Source organism: Hippocampus guttulatus, chromosome 5 (assembly GCF_054856545.1).
Source record: "Hippocampus guttulatus isolate MCC_2025c chromosome 5, RoL_Hgut_1.0, whole genome shotgun sequence".
Taxonomy (NCBI): domain Eukaryota; kingdom Metazoa; phylum Chordata; class Actinopteri; order Syngnathiformes; family Syngnathidae; genus Hippocampus; species Hippocampus guttulatus.
The window spans coordinates 19,855,091-19,872,191 of record NC_141265.1 but is presented as its reverse complement, the minus strand read 5'-3'; the positions used below and the strand labels follow the sequence as shown (position 1 = coordinate 19,872,191).

At 45.3% G+C, this 17,101-nt stretch overlaps 1 protein-coding gene across 1 annotated transcript; it reads right to left on the bottom strand.

The window, feature by feature from the left end:
• Positions 1–9,099: 9,099 nt before the first annotated feature.
• gas1a (growth arrest-specific 1a) lies at positions 9,100–11,017 on the bottom strand. Its single transcript, XM_086112510.1, has one exon. The coding sequence runs from the start codon at positions 10,597–10,599 to the stop codon at positions 9,778–9,780; it is 822 nt and encodes a 273-aa protein (XP_085968636.1). The 5' UTR covers positions 10,600–11,017; the 3' UTR covers positions 9,100–9,777.
• Between the last annotated feature and the right edge of the window lie 6,084 nt (positions 11,018–17,101).

The window sequence follows — 17,101 nt, the reverse complement described above, 5'->3', positions numbered from 1 at the left end:
CCAACTTTCCATCTCCCTAAACTTTCCTCTAATTGGCCAACTTGGAAGGGGGCTGACCTGACACTTTGTGGCTGTATGAGTCAGATTAGCATCAAAAGCAGAAAACGAATGTCGAGCTATCCATCCAGGCTATTTTCTACAGCGCTTGTCCTCATTAGAGTTGGGTCCAAAAGTGCCTTGTACCACAGAGATCGACTGGACAAAAATGCTGACTAGTAAGAACAAGTCAGAAGAGGCAGAAAAGGTGGCATCTGTTGTAAAAGTCAACAGAAGAGAGAGAATATATGCCTGTCAGTATTACTGACGTAGATTGCTGACTGGGACGTATACGCTAGCTAATAAAGAAATGAATGAATGAATGAATGAATGGCCTCATACCAAATGGTCCTCTTAAGAGTTGATGGACTGGGAGAAAAGTCAGTGGCCGGCACACCAGAAGGAATAGCACAAAGAAATGACTAGCAGTGTTAAAAAAAATCTTGTTCATTTTTTTGTTATATTTAATTGAATTTATGTCTTTTTCTATGTTTTTATTTGGCACTATTTTATAGAGTGCTTTTCTTTCCTTTCTAAAACAATTTTTGTTTTTTTCCCGGATAAATCCCATTTCCATTCATTTCAATGGGGAACGATGATTTGAGATTAAAAAAAAATTCAATAAAAGTCATACCTTCAAGGCATCACAGTACTGCATTTTACATGACGCGGAGCATTAACTATCTTTAGTCATTATTCAAGAAGGGAAAAAAAAAGAATGCCAGTTTTCCACAATTAGTGACGATCGGAGCGGTTCAAAATAGCTTTGTTCAAACCGTAATGTGATATTCATACATATTTCAATGGCCTCTTGAGACGTCAGAGTTGTTAAGAAATTCCACAACCTTCCGCACATGTGTGAGAGTGTTGTTGGGGGGTGTCATCAATAACAAGCGAGAGGGGGTATGTTTCTTTAAGACAAGCCCATAAATGGTGGCCCGGTCAGCACCTCCTTCAGTGGGAATGAGCTGGCTGCGCTTCCAGTTTTCCTTGGCGGGTCAAGCCCGCCATTGAAGTGTGAATGGGCTGCCATGGCAGATTACACTGCACAGCTGTCCCCCTACCGTGGAAATTAAGTTATGCCCCGTGTCAGCAAGTTTTGTGTTTTCCTCTCTCTGTCTCTTTCTCTCATCCCCGCACCCCCACTGCCATTATCTCCTACTCCCTCCCCTCGTATTCCTTGAAAAGTGGGGGCCTCTCGCAAAAGGGGGTGAGGGTTAGGCTAGGCTTTCGGCTGCCGGGGTTGGAGGAAACAAAACACACCCCCTAATGCAATGCATAGCCGTCCGATTTCTGTGACATTTTTCTTTCCTTAAGCAATCAGAAAGTTCTGGTGACTCGCATGCGTATGCGTACATACGTACGCGCACACAGAACAAGTCCGACGCAAATTGTTGTCTGTGCGCATCTAGTTGGACTGCTGCTCGGCGTGTGGCCCCTTACTCATGTTTTGTTTATCTGCGGGTTGAGCTGTTTGCCTTGTGGTCAAAGTAAAAGCAAAACACTGCAGCAGCTCCTCTAGAGTAACGCATGTGAACATGCTGGGAATGTCCCCCTGAACTCCAGAAGCCCCGCAAGCAAACAAAACCTCATTTACACTTGATAGACAAATGTATGGGGAAGATCATTTGAGCAGTTTGCGGAAGGCCCTTTTCTGTTCCAACACGATCTTCCTGTGCACAAAGTGAGATTTTAAAATGTAAGATTGGATGAGTTCGGTGTGGAAGACGTCTATCAAAACACCACTGAGGGGAATTAGAAGATGGGAGGAGATGGGATCCGCTGATTTCAGTGGGCTTTATTTTTATGACCTGCATTTACGCAATACTCCTTTGGTAGAATTTTGTGAAGTTGTCAGTGAATGCTACAGACAATACATGGGAAGATGACAGTGAAAAATATAATCACATATTAAATCGCTATCACAATACTGAGGGTAAAGAATTGCAATTACACGTGTATTCAAAATCATTCGGCTCTAAACTAAATGTTGTCAGCCTGCGGGCCTTCACAAATTCTGTCTAAATTGAGTAAAATTCCAACAGACAAACTGCAAAGTCAAAGCTTGCCCAGAAGAGTGGAGCCATCCTAGGTGAGGGGTACCTTCACATGCGAGTGTCCAACTTACAAACTCATCGAATAGCAAAGCGGCAAATCACGTCACCCATCGCGGGTAGCTGGAAGTTGAGGCATAACTGTGCGACCTAAGATTCACCGGCTAGCTAGCAACGAGCTACTGTTGTGGCTAATCACGTCGCAGAGTCTCTTTAGTCAGTATTCAACGCCTCCGCGGCGACGAATAAGCCTCATTGCTAACAAGTATCGTTTGATGAAGGCAGAAGCCTTGCTAATTGCTAAGCTAACCGATGACTGACTGCCGTGTTTGATACCGGAATTAAGTGGGAATGTTTTGTCAATCACCCCAAAACAAAACAAACTGAAACATGCTGTACGGTGCTGATTTTCGAGCAGTGTACAGTTGTTCTTAATCAAGTCCATATCTATGTCATCCAATCGTAGCAGAGGTAAGATATGGGAAAAAAAGGAATATTGAGAAAAAAAAACTATGAGGACCATCTTTAGAAACAAGCAGCGCAGTAGCCTTTTGCCCCCCTTTTGTGCAACGCTCCACAGCGACATTTTTCAACAGGGAATATTAGAAATGGCTGCCACCGCCAGTCAGGTAGCAAAGCGTTCCTCCTAGTGACAGTGGGATTAGTGCCGCGGGTTTTGTCTCAGGACCCGAGGAGTGGGCCTGCGGCTTGGGTAACTGGATTACAGGCTTTTTGCTCATTTCAAAGGGTTGTGAACTCAGCAGTGGTCTTGCATGATGGAATCAAAGTGGCAGCTGAAATAGAAGGGAGAAAAAGAACAAGGGTTGCTAGAAAGTACTTCTTGCAATGCTGCTTAATGAGAGCCGGGCACAATCGATGGTGTTTCACTTGTTTCCAGATAGCCTTTTAACTCCCAGAGTAATCGCGGAATACGAGCGATAAGTACTACGACTACTTCTACCACTGTGACTACTACAATCGAAAATCCCAGGAAACCGGACGAAACACTTCTCATACGGACAATCCTCAGTGTCCATGCGCAACTGTAGCAGGAAGCACACGAGGAGTCAAGCCCATTCCACCCTACACTGTGGTAACTTCAGGGGATTATTTCCAAATCCTTTCAAATGAACTTTCCATCTCAGCACCGCCGCCGCCTCCCCCTCCTCATTCCTCCGTCGAGGTCTCAGCCATTCCAACTGTCCAACCTTTTCTACATCACTTTCTGCACATAAGCCTTCACGGAGCCGCGACCCAAAAAACACCGCCTGTGAGAAAGATGGCCAGCCGCACGCTTCAAGGCAGCCCCGGCGGAACCGCCGAAGACAAACGATGGTTGACTTAACCCGAGTCTTAACATGGGAAGACTTTGACTTGGTATCCAAGAGACTCGACTTGACTTTTACGACTTGACAAGTCATCTTGCTAACAGTTGGAAATCTACATTTAAACACAGTTTAAGTTTTTAGGAAAGAAAGAACAACCGAAGGAATGAACAAACAAAAGAAAAAAAATGTTTCATTCACGCCAATTTGTCAACCCAGTCAGCGCTGTTGCACGCTTGCTGGTGTGGACCGGCTACCCAACTGGCTACAGCATTGGGAGGAGCTCTGAAGATCATAAAAAAGAATTCCCTTAAATAGAATGACAAAGCGCATGGTTTGAAACTCACAGTATAAAGGCAACAACAACGTTGTCTCACTTCATTTGCCACTACATAAGACAGGTAAGCTAACGTCACAGTTTAGCAAGCAAAACGAAGACTGCATTGGGACCAGTAAAAGTGGCTGTGAACATGTGGGCGCAGCTAAGTAACGAAACCACAAGTGAAATGTTTTATGAAAACAGTTCAAAGCTTTCGCTTGGACTATCGCGGCTCGGTTTGCACGTCGCTTCGCATAGTCACGCAAAATGCTGAAAGGATCACCACTGTAAAGAACAAGTCGTACACCGAAGTGGTTCTATCGCTAATGAGTACGGTACAGATTGTGCGTTGTAAAAATTATAGGTCACATTAAAGGTGGTGGGGGGGGGGGGGGGGGTTGATATTGGAAAGCTTGGTTCGAACTAGCAGAGCAAGTTGAAATGCAACTTCAAAACAATGCAGTGCAACAAATTCAATTAATCAACATCTCAGTTGGTGTTTATTTACCTTTTTAATATGTAAACGTACGATTTAGTGTTTGATTAGTATCACACCAATATTTGTTGTGACTCAGCGAGATTGTACGACTTGACTCGACTTGCTTGACCCCCCCCCCCCGCCCCCCCCACACTCGCCCTGACAGTACGTAACTTGCTTGAGACTTGAAAGTGACAACTTGAGACTTGCACATCTGTGACTTATTACTCCCACTTCTGCTCGCATGTGACATCATGCTTGACCGTTAACGAATCTGTAATTGTTTTTCCCCAAATGCGATTCAAATTCAATATTTGTATTCAACTTTACAGATTCCGCTGACCTTCCAACAATGATTTATGAAGATGGAAAAACAGACGCTCTGATCTCAAACTAAATATGCATGCTATACTGTGGACGCAGGAATCATTTTAAGAGAACAAACTGGAACACTTTGGCGTTTTGGGAAGGTGGGGCGGGGAGGGGGTTGGGCGGGGGGCAAAAGCTCCTGCTGAGATCACATTCCACGTCAGTTTTTCATTTACCTCAACAAGGGGAAAGAAACGTCACCCCAAACAGATGCCAAGACTTTAAGTGAAAACACTGCAAGGAAAAGTGGGGCTAAGGTTAAACATTCCATGTGGTAGAGTATCCCTGTGAGCAATAAAGTCCTTGCAATTATTTTTGCCTTGTCCTCGGGCTAACTTATTGAGCCGGGATCCAAACGAAAACATGGATTTCAGCTCGTGCTTGCTTGACAAAATGGTTGCGCGGATTATTCCAGTTCTTTATTAGAAGCGGGCCACATGTGGCTTCCAACCGCAGCATCGTCGGCGAGAGACCACTGCGGTTTTGTAAACATTGTCCTGCAATAGTGCGCTTGAGGTGAGGGGGCGAGGAGATCGGCATTGGGGGGGGGGGGGGGGGTGTGCTTGGTAGACCAAAAGGCAGCGAAAAAGCTTGTGGCCCAAAATATGTTTGACACAAGAGCAACAAAAAAATAAATAAATAAATAGACGGAACGCAAATAGAGAGCGTTGGTAAATGAAACCCAGAACTTGCCCTCCACAGCATTGTATGTTTATTGTTTTTGAAAAGCATATTTGGTGCGACTTCTTTCAACTCATATCCACCACCATAGCATACGGTGGATATAAAAAGTCTTCACACCCCTGTTCAAATGCCTGGCTCTATTTTTCAAAAATGATGATATTTCAAAACTTTTTTCCACCATGATGTGACTTGTAACCTGTATAACTTAAGAGTATTTTAAAATCTTTTCAAGAGGTAAAAATAAACACTTGAAATAATGAGATTGCACAAGTGTGCACACCCTCCTAAAACTGGGACGTGGCTGTGTACACAATGCACTAATCACTCACATTAAATGGGAGTCAGCGCATGCCTGTCACCATTCAAAGTGCCTCAAATCAATTTCAGCTGTTCTCGTGGCCTTTCGCTGACATTTCCCAAATGGAACATTTTTGCGATGGTCTGATGACACCAAGATTGAACTTTTTGGCCGTCATTCCAAAAGTTCAGCGCAAACACAAACGCTGCTCATCACTCAATCTACGCCTAACCTCCAATAAAACATGGTCGTGGTGGAATCATGTTTTGTGGCTGTTTTTCTTCATCTGAAACTTGGGCCTTAGAGAAAGTGTAAGAAATTATTTATAGTTTGAGCAGTCGATGTCAGCAAATAATATATAAATATATACCTGTATAATAATAATAATAATAATAACTTTAGGCCTCTGATAGAAAACAGCAAGTCTGGAAAGCCTACTTAGAACATCAAAATGAATTTGGGGTTAATCAGAGACCTTTGGAGTGTTGGTATGTGTGAACGGATTCCAATTTAATTCAAGGTTAAACCCTTCACTCCAAATTGCAAATCAATTATTTTAGTTAAGATGGTGTATAAGTGAAAACTCCTTGCATCTCGCGCACCGAACTGCAAGTTCATTTCCCTCACATTTCCATTTTCATGACCAGAACTCAACCGGTTTTGGAAGGTTTTTCCCTTTTCCACATTCAACCATTTACACCCTCGACTATTATTAGGTGCATGCTGTGCTTTTTTATCCCCCCCCCCCCCCCTCGGTGTCAAATCTGCCTGCGCGAGTGTGAGAGGCAAAAGAAAGACGAGGAGGAGGAGGAGGAGAAGAGAGGAGGAGGGGAGGACATGCTGGGCTCCTGAGCTTTTCTCCTGCTGCATCACTGCGCGGCGGACTGCACGCTGATACCGCACCACGCCGGGGAAACTTTATGCGAGGGGACTTTTTCAGGGACGCAACGTTGGCGGAAGATAAAGAAGGCTTTGCTGACGACTACGGGCTTTTTTCACTGAGGTTTTGTTGCGCCGTCTCATGGAGGCAGAAGCAGCAATTACTCATGGAAAAGATCATTTCACAAAAGCGTCTCTTGCCAGGACTTCGAGGAGCCCGGCAGCCCGGCCGGCGGCTGAGGCGAGATCGTTCCCACATGCTTCCCTGCCGCTCGCCTCTCCAGAGGTGTCAAGCCGGCCTGAAAGAATGAAGTGCCTCGCCATTGTCCCGCTCAACTATTATGTGCTTAACATTTCCATGACAAAGATGCCACTCGACTTCTCCTCCATCCATTCAGTTCGAGGGCCCTCTACCGCCGCCCCCCCTCCACCTTCCAAATAAAGCATTTTGCTGCAAATCATTGACCGAGGACATCAACAAACAACTGTACATATGCAATATGGCTGCATGTAAACACTTTTTTCAAAAATGCACTTCTTATATAATAAGTAAGGTCAGAAATGATTTTGAATTGGAAATACAATGAAAGCGCATCTGCGGGTTACTGTGTTTCACATTCCAAAAATGCCCCCTCCCCCATAACACCACATTTTTCACCCCGAAAATTCCCGATTCATGACCAATGACAAATTCAACATGACAGATTCCCATCATTCCCATTCCAAATTGTAAATGTGCAGCTCTTTCCATTTACATTGCGAATAATTTGCAACAGTCCCACCACTGTTCAACAATTCCACATCATCCTAAATCATTCACTTTCAATTCCATACGAAGCCACACCATTCCATATTTTTCAATATCATCCCACATGTTACACCAACGTATTGCACATTTTCATCAGTATCAGTCCAAATCATTGAAAATCATTCCACGTCATTCCAGATCTTTCCATATCGAGCCCCATTGATTTCATCAATATCATTCTATCCATCCATCCATAATCCAAGCCACGTAGCCTCACGAGCGTTGCAGGCGTGCCGGAGCCTATCCCAGCTGACTTCCGGCAGCAGGCTGGGTACACCCTGAACTGGTTGCCAGCCAATCGCAGGGCACACACAAACGAATAACCATTCATGCTCACACTCACACCTCTGAACAATTTAGAGTGTTTCATGAAACTGCCGTCCGTGTTTTTGGAGTGTGGGAGGAAACCAGAGTACCTGGAGAAAACCCACGCAGGCCCGGGAAGAACATGCATACCCTACACAGGAAGGCTATCATTCCAGTCATTATCCATGAAACAGAATTCAACATCATTCCACATTTATTCATTCAGCATTCCATCATTCACACGCTTATTCCACCATAAGTCATTTTTGAGTTCCACTAAATGCTAGTTTTAATGTTTAATGAATATTGACGTATGCGAAGATGCTGATCATGTTCATGATTTGATGATTTGATTTCATGAAAATGATCACCGGTGAGTTGACAAGGAAGGAAAATAAATATGAACTGTTTCTATAGATGCATCTACATTTTCAAACGATCACTTCTGCATCATTTCTAGGAAAAAAAAATTCAAAATTAGTCATCTCTGGTCCAGCAGTGGACCACTCCTGTGGTCCATATGGGCTGCCAGGGCACATTTCAGTTTTGCGAACGTCTTACGAGAGCCATACTCAATCAAAGAAACAATTCTGACCCAAGGTTTGAACAAATATTTGTGGTTTTACTCGTAGCAATTGCGAGTTCAATTTTTTTGGGACTGGTGGTTGGCATGTCTGCCTCACAGTCAGAAGGCTCCAGGTTCTAATCTCAGTCTTAACAGTTTAAATTCTTTAGGGTCACCCTATGAGTTGTCTTTATCCACAATTATGAATGTAAGCGTTGAAAGTTTTTTTCCCCCTCTATATTTACTTTTGTAATAACTGTATTAAATCACCATTGGCTCAGCGAAGCCGTTGTCGTTCTCTCTACACTGGTAGTGAAGTGTTTCGATGTTCTGGCAGCTTGCGCTCCGTTCAGTGATGCCGTGAATGCTTGCCCGACGAGACGTGCCCTGTGATTGGCTGTCAACCAGTCCAGGGTGCGCCCCGCCTCTCGCCCCAAATCAGCTGTTGAGCTCGGCGTGACCATACTGAGGACAAGCGCTGTAGGAAAATGGATGGAATTACATTCCCCGTCCCACGAGGATTAAAAGTTACCTGCAGAGAATTGCTCAAATCGCGGCTTTCCTTGACAAGCAAAACACTTACTGTATGTTTGCCAAGGCTGATACCGGAGAGCAGTCCAGCGGCACGGGGGTGTTTTTCTCGGTTTATGCTGGCAGTTGTGTTTGACAACAGCCAGTGGGTCATGAGGCAGTCCCTCACCCAAAAAATGAAAAAGAAAAAAAAAAGGGGTGGGGGAGGGCCCATCACAGGGTATAAACCATGGTCACGACCATCCATGACGTCAAGCAAATGCACAAAAAAAAGAGCTTTGATGTTCTGTCACTTCCCGGATAATTTAAGACCTGCTATTTGACCTGAGAAAAGTCCCCCCCCCCCCCCCCCACACACACACATTTAGCTGAAAACAACTTTTCCATTTATAGGAGTCTACCCCCAAAGTGTTAAATCACTCTACAAAAACAAGTCAGAGCCAAGGATGATGTATTCAAGTTTTCTTTTATGCCTTCTATAAAAGTATATCATTAAGGCAACCATACAGTGGATTTCGACATTTCTTTCTATAGGCTACACGCAGTCCATAAATCAGCACATAGCCTGCACCATAGAGGATTCTCTGAGGAAGGTAGGAAACAAATCTATATGGGCTATACACATATATACAATGTACAAAAAGAATGCGGACGATAAGAACTTCCCTTTAAAGCTGGCTGGAATTCTCGGTCTTTGAATCACACGACAAACATTTGGATGTGACTAGTTGGCATGTAATAAATTACTTTCTCTTTCACCCTTCTGTTATTTACATTTGTTTTCGATTCCAGCATTAAATACTTGTAAAATCAGATGCCCAAAAAGACAACAGTCAGTCAATTAAAAAGAGCTCATATCGGGTTTCTTTTGTGTGTGAAGAAAAACAAAAATATAGAAAAAGATTGGCAGTGCACAGCATGACGTGGATCGAAACACTGCTGCTGGATTCTTATCGGGCTCCACGTGAAAAGTTGAACAATCTCGTGTAGTTTTATCTCAATGTATGAGCCGAGCATCTGGTGAATGTGAGCTATCAAAGTATCCCCTCTGGTGCCGTTTGCATAGCAAATCGAATCTCTACGAAAGTCTGTATTCAAACGTCCACGCAATCCCCGGGCTGATGATCAAAAGAGGGGCGCGAGAGCCAAAATGGATGCGGGCAAGAGGGTCGAAACCCAGCGGACCTCCGCTCGAGAAGCTCCGCTCTCCGACTCGTGCCAGTAGTCCAAGTCCGCGTAGTCGTCGTCGTCCTCCGCGTCGTAGTCGTCATGCGAGCCGCTGGCCTCCTCCGCCTGCGGTGCGTCGAAGCATCGCAGCTTCATGTTGCTCTTGACAAACTCGCAGAAGGACCTTTCGTTGCCGTCGCACATGCAAGTGTCCAGCTGCTGGCCCTTGGGGATTTTGCGCATGGTGGCGATCACGTTGCGGCACGCGTCGCTGCACACGGGGCTGCTGAAAAGTTTGCCGCAGTATTTCATGTAGTCCATCAAGGCGGAGTTGCACGGCGGGTCTCGCAGGCACTGTCTCCGGGCCTCCGTGCACCCGGAGCTGGTAGTCCGGGGCAAGCAAGGCTCGATGGCCAGCTTGGTGCGCGCGCACAACTTGTCGCGTTCGCAGCTGCAGTCCTCCAGCGAGGGTCCGTTGCGGGTTAAATTGAGCTGCACCAGGGACGAGATGCAATGGCTGGGGCACTTCTTCTCCCCTTTCAGCACCGGATCGCAGGCGCGCAGGTACTGTTCGTAGGCGTAATGGCACGCGGGCTCATTTTGGCAGTTGAAGATGGCCTGCCAGCAGATCAGTCTCCCGTCGCGGGGCGGCGAGGCGGCGGACAACGCCGCGAGCAAAAGCACGCACGTTAGTGGGCCGAGCGAGCGGCGGAGAGTCCGCGCCAGCGCGCCGAAGGTTGCCATGGTGGCGGTGCACGCTAAAGCTCGCAGCAGAGTCATCGGGCAAACTCGAACGCCGCTTCCAGGAACGTTAATCCGAAAGCGCGAGCCCCTTCAGCGGGCCGCCGCGGAATTCCGGCTGCGTCAACACTCCGCGTGCCCATTTATCCAAACGCGAGACGCCCAAAGTTGTTTGGGGAACTTTTTCATGGACAAATCATTCCATCTCAGCGCTCCGTTGCACCCCCTCTCTTCCTCTCCGCCACCTCTGCACGGATCTCTGCGCAAACAACAAAAAGAACGGCTTCGGTTCCCCTCCCAAAAGTCCTCCAAGTGGACCGGGTCCGATCCTTGGAGAGTCCGTGCGCGTCGTGGAGTGCAAACAAACTTGTGCAAAGGAGGAGGAGAAAACAACAAGGCTTGTAGGTTGCAAAGTGGTCCAGCGATCTCTCGCCTTTGGGCATTTTGTGTGCGAGTTCCCCGGCCCCTCTCCACTCGGGAGCCCGCAGCAGCTCATTGGTTGCCCCCCCCCTTGTTGTGGCTTTGACGTGTGGAGGGCGGGAGTTCGGCCCAGGAGGAGGAGGAGGAGGAGGAGGAAGGACAACAAAACTTAAGGCTTGAGGTTACAACTCTTCAAACTGATTGTCTAGACCAGTGTTTCCTTGCTTGGAGATCCTCCAAATAACCCGCGATACATTATTCAAGTCAATTGCTCATTTCGAATCCAAAATTCTTTCGATCCGAATCACAAAGTCAGCCATGCTGTGTAACACGTTTCCTTTGTGATCCTGCTCACTTGAACATTTACACTGTGCAACACCGCAATTTCCCCGCATCTTTCGATTTCTTGCATCATTTACACATCAGATACAGATTTTTTTTTCTCATTTCACATGGATGAGACGAAGGGTCATCAACCTTTTTGAAGCTGAGAGTTACTTCAAGGGTATACTGATTTTTTATTATATGTGAGAGAGAGAGAGAGAACCAGTTTGATACACACTTCCGAAATAAGAAATTTTCGGGAATTAATTTTAATAGTGGTTACTATTAGGGTACGACCGATTTTATCGGATTATAAAAAGTAGTCAAACAGGAAAAACAACAACAACAAAAAAAAAAACGTTTTCACACATTACAACATAAACAAACATCTCCCCACCAAAGAAACGAGGGACGAAGGGTCCTCCCAAATATTATGCCTGTAATTGACATCTTTATTGTTGTAAACATTAAAAGGAGCAAAAAAGTAATTACAGTAATCCCTCATTTATCGCGGTTAATGGGGGACCAAAACCACCCACAATAAACGAAAATCCGCGAAGTAGCGACCAATTAACATATACAGGTAAAAAAAAATGTTACCGCAAAAAGTCCGCAAACGGTCCGCAAGAAGCTGCAAAACAACAGCAAGTCACATAGAGCAACATATACAGTACTGTACTCCATGTATATTAAAAAAAATAATAATTGTTTGAAAAAAGCCGCGATGCACTGAAGCCACGATAAACGAACCGCGAAATAGCGAGGGATCACTGTATAGATATATATATTTTTTATATGAATTGGAATTTTGTTCTGCCCAATATCTGTGACATGTACCCTTCCTTTCCACTGACGAAAGGTCAACAAAACTGGAATACTATTTGTTCAAGAAAATGCCTCGATTTCACAGTCCCTCTCAAAGACGCCGACATTGTCACCATCCGAATGACAAACGAGTGTGTGCGGTGCGTACGCATGTGTGTGTGTGTATCTGGGATGCGAGTAAAACGATAGCCCACATGTTGACACACGAGCCGGAGGAGGCCGTTTAGCTGCGGAGGCTTGATGTGGATGAGGGAGTCGGGCGAAGAGAGCAGCGGGGGCACAAAGACTGTTTGTGTTTCTGATCTCTGGAATGTACCTTTAGGCCACGGCGCTGAGCTTCCCGCTGGAAACAATGCACTACAAGGCAGTTACGGCTGGCTAGCGGAGACATCGCTGCTGGCGCTCCTCCGAGGTCCCGGCTCGTCCAAAATGATGGATACGGGGAACTCAATACCTCACGAAGCACAAAGAACGGAACCTCGGGCTGCATCGGAAGAAGAGTTCCAAACATCAACACGGTCGCCGTTTCAAGTGCTTTTAAGGCAAGAGTGGCAACTCCAATTCAACTCATCCATTCATTTGTTGTTTTATTTTTATAACAGGCCTCTGCTTTAGATCAGGGGTCCCCAAGCCCCCGGGCCGCGGACCGGTACCGGTCTATGGGCCATTTGGTACCGGGCCGCGCAGAAAGAATGAAGGACTTACATTACTTCAGGTGAATTTTTTTTTTGTAATCTGAAAGCTATTTTATTGTGAAAAGTTAGCGGATTCTCCGTAACATCCGTCTACAGTGTGTTACTCTTGACGCAGGTCCATGTGCGCTTCTCGGTCACGTGATCGGTCATCGCTAAAATGAAACCCAGGAGCTTGCAAAATGAGTAACAAAAAAACCAAACGTCTTTGGAAAGGGAAAAAAAAACCTTAGCCAGGAGACAGAAGAGGACCCTACGACGTTCGAGAAAAAGAAGGCTACATTTAATAGACAGTATCAGGATTTCTGAGAGGATGGGAGTATCAGATTCAGGTCATGTTAACATCTGGGGACCTTTTAGGTGTCATCATCGCTTTAAAATAAGTACACTTGAGCGTTTTTCTTCAAGGGCCGCCCCTGTCGTGCGGAGCTTATCAGTCATCGAACAGCGGCGTCCCGTCACGATGCGGAAACATACAAATACAGGAAATGATTTTTGCAGGAACTATCCATTCAAATTGCTTCCTCTGAGGGATTTCCAAGCAGTGATAATGACAAGTGATAAGTTACTTGGAACAGAACCAAGCAAGATTAAGCCTTCACTTCCTTCCTCGATGGCTGCCTGTTAATTTGCCTCTGCGTGTTCCGTCCTCTTCCGGAGAGGTCTGCTAATCTGTTCGCCTTGGAACTGCAGAACTACACGCAAGAGATGAAAGGTTTCGATGTGGCGGATGACGCCAGGGAAGCGAACGAGTGATTGAAGAAGAGTCAGGACTCTACCCTCGGCTGATGCACTTTTGCATGCAACACACTCGGCATCTGCGATTATTTCCCAAGTCTATCGCGAACCTTAAACTCAATGTGTCCCCTTCTTTCCAAATCCTACTAAATGAGGTTAGTGTTAAATGAAGTGTTAGGACTCTGTGTGTGTGTGTTGTTCTTTAATCAGTATGATTAAAGTCATCCATCATGTCAAATGGGCACCAGTCCTGCTGACCCTCATTAATACAGTCCATTGAACATTGTTGCGCACGAATACCTGAAGGCAACACACCATTTGGGCGCTTTCAGAACGGTCCAGGTTTCACAACTAAAAATAAAAGCTCATTCAAATAAAAACGGCCTCTACGCGAGCGCCAAGTCAAACAGGCTGAAGGGAGAACTGGAAGTGAGAAACCGCAAAACCGCTCCTATCATCTGGAGCCCAAATGAAGAATGGGAAGACACTTAAAAGCATTTCCGCTGCTCCGAGCTATAAGTGCAGCTTTGATAACGAGAGCCATGAGAACCAGCACAGCCATGAGAACCACAATGGCACAATTTAGAAACTCCGAAAGTCCTGCAAAGAGGATTTTGTGTTTTATATTCAGACTTTTTCCACATCCTGTCATATCGACCGCGAAGATCATTTTCTGGTCACTCAGTTTATTCTGATAACAGGAATCTGGTGCGTCTTCTCAAACGAGTGTTGCAAGAAGGATTTTTCGACTCTTCCTTCATTCAAGAAAACACAGAGCAATGTCAACATGAATAAATGCAATTTCGAGGTGACGCATGTTGAACTGTGAGATCAGTTGGTCAGAAACAAAACGTCTGTTCGATTTTGGAATTGTTAGCCACTTGTAGGCAAACACTCGTTCAATAAAACAGAAGCTTTAAATCAGGGGTTGGCACTGAACGGAACACAAAGAGACAAAAAAACAACAACAACATTGTCTTGCCATAATGTGACCATCAATTAATAAATAAACTTTTAAAAAAATAAAAACTTTTTTGTGAAATACAAAAAAAAAAAAGAAATGAGAAGGGCAAAAAAAAAAATAGATTGCCAACTTTAATATGACCAACGTGCACAACTCAACTTGATTTTGGTTTTGATCCTTTTTGAGAGGGGAAGTGAAATCAATAATGCAGTTGCACAAGTGTATCTCCAGGACATACGCTAGGACTGGGGACGCAGCAGAGTTCCGAATTCAGAAATCTGTTCAATCTGAGCTGTTCTCGTCGACTTTTCCTGGCATGTTTTTGCTTGACGAGTGGTGTTGCGTTTGCATCAAACATGCCTTTTGGAATTACGGCCCACAAGTTTAGCTTTGGTTTCTTCAGACCATAAACACATTTTGCCCAAATGTGCATTTCGTTGTGTTTTGTTTAAATTTATTTTCGGGGTACAGGTTACAGGCCACGATAATGGAGACAATTTGTTTTGGGAAAGGATTAATGTTGTCAGGTTTTTACGATGCAAGAACATTTGAACAGGGGTGTGTCGACTTTTAATAACACCGGCATGTTGACGAGCAACAGACCGCCATCAGGAATTCAAAGCGGCCCGTCTCCTTGTTCAAGGCAGCATTTTGCTCTGACAACTGATGAGCGTGACCCATTTTTGGGAAAAACCTGCTTGAAACGCTTCTGCCCGAATTCAACAGTTCTTCTGTTCGTCCCGAAATTGTCGCAGAAGATTCTCGGAAACGCCTGATCGGCTTTTCCGTGAGTCGAACGTCCTGTCAAGTTTCCAAGCAAACATCCAACAAACCGTCATAACTTCTTGACTCGAGACTGAAATGTTTTGGCTCACGCATTTCTTTCCACTGTCTGGGTGCCAGGTGGACAAAAGAACTGGAGGAAGACGACACACTTTTTGAAGCAGGTAACTTGCACGCCGAAAAGTTTGCCGTCGTGACCGTTAGCCTCCGTGACCGCACGGCCCCTGACAAATGCTGGAATGCCGAATGTTAAAACGGAAAAGTACACTTTCAAAGCTTCGATCAGACAACGCAAATCTTGGCCCCGAGACAAGAATCTCAAGTCTTTCCATGATGCAACGCGGCCCTTGGCGCATCCGCTTGAAATTAATTCACCACAACAAACCCCCGCAGGAGACGCTTCTCCGTCCTTCTGGCCGTCCTCAAAGCACCAGTGGACGAGATCGGACCCAAAACAAGCACGCGAGTGCAAAACAAATGGGCCCGAACGAGCCCCAGTTGACCCCCCCCCCCCCCCCCCCGACCCGCCCCAGCCAACCTTTGGCATGGCAGTCAGCTATAGAGACGTCAAGTGGTGCGGGCGGGAATGTGAAACCCAAGCACGTTCCCCCATTTGGCACGCAGTTATGAGGCCACTTCATAGGAGTGTAAACTGTGTATTTAAAAAGCCGTCATTGTGGGACTAACGCTGGCCCTGAAGTAGGTTGTTAGAATAACTCAATGACACAATGGTTTCTTTTCTAAATAAACAGATGTGGGTAGGCTGTTAAAACCGTCAGCTTTTTTTTCCCCTTTTTCTTTTCTCCGCTTCCCCTTCGTCCTTCTCCCCTCCTCCATCTCATCCGCGCGAGCACGCGCGCACACTCGCTTCCACCCTCTGTTCACATGTCTAAGAAAAGCAGCGGGTCGCTCTTCCTGCAGCTGTTCAGTACACACGGGCCTCTGTTCCAGCTCCAGTACCCTAAGTGCGCAAATTCCGTTTGTCTAGCCGATTAATGATGATTTATCTTTCTGTTTATTTATTTATTTATTTAAAGTCTTAATCTTCCAAGACCACTGCCGCCACACACCAACTGCTCACGGCCTCGGTCGTCAAAAACGCTGCCATGCAGAGGAAATGAACTTGGCAAAATCCTGTTGGCACTGGATTATGAACTCTAAATGCCTAAAGATGAGTGTGGCGTTTCGTAATAGCTTGGCCCATCCATATACTGTCCAGCGAACCCCCGATTCACAGGGGGAACAAGCCAGCCCATGAGTGCCGAAAACATATTTATCATGGATCCTCGTTAGAGGTGCATTGCCTTTTTTTTTTAAACACTTAAAATTCCTGAAAAAAAAAACATGGGTAAACCGCCAATACGTATTATCCACAACAAACGTGAATTGGCACGTCAAGTGCTTTTTCCGTTTTTGGTTAGCATTATGCTGGCGGGCCACTCTTAAATTCAGTACCAGCCAATTCTAGACCAAGTCTGAAAAGACGCTTAAAAACGTCTTTGGGAGTGAATGAGTTAAGGAAACCTTAGCTTGTCTTAGATGATATGTAATTTTACAGGAAATTCCGAGTTGATGCCTCTCTTTTGATCGAATGTTCACTACTGGCCAAAGTGACGCTTCTGATGTAAAGTGAGTTGAATTGAGTTCATTGCCAGCAAACAACGCCCATATCTCAAGTTTACACCTGCGAGTAAAAATAAAAAAAATAAATAAATAATCAGCTGAATGACGGCTTGTATCTCGAAAAAAATCCTAAGCGGGGCAACTCGTACTGTCTAAAAAATAATAAAAAAAA

Bases quoted from the DNA above. Each gene is read 5' to 3' on its own strand.
- gas1a (XM_086112510.1), bottom strand. From the start codon at position 10,599: ATGACTCTGCTGCGAGCTTTAGCGTGCACCGCCACCATGGCAACCTTC.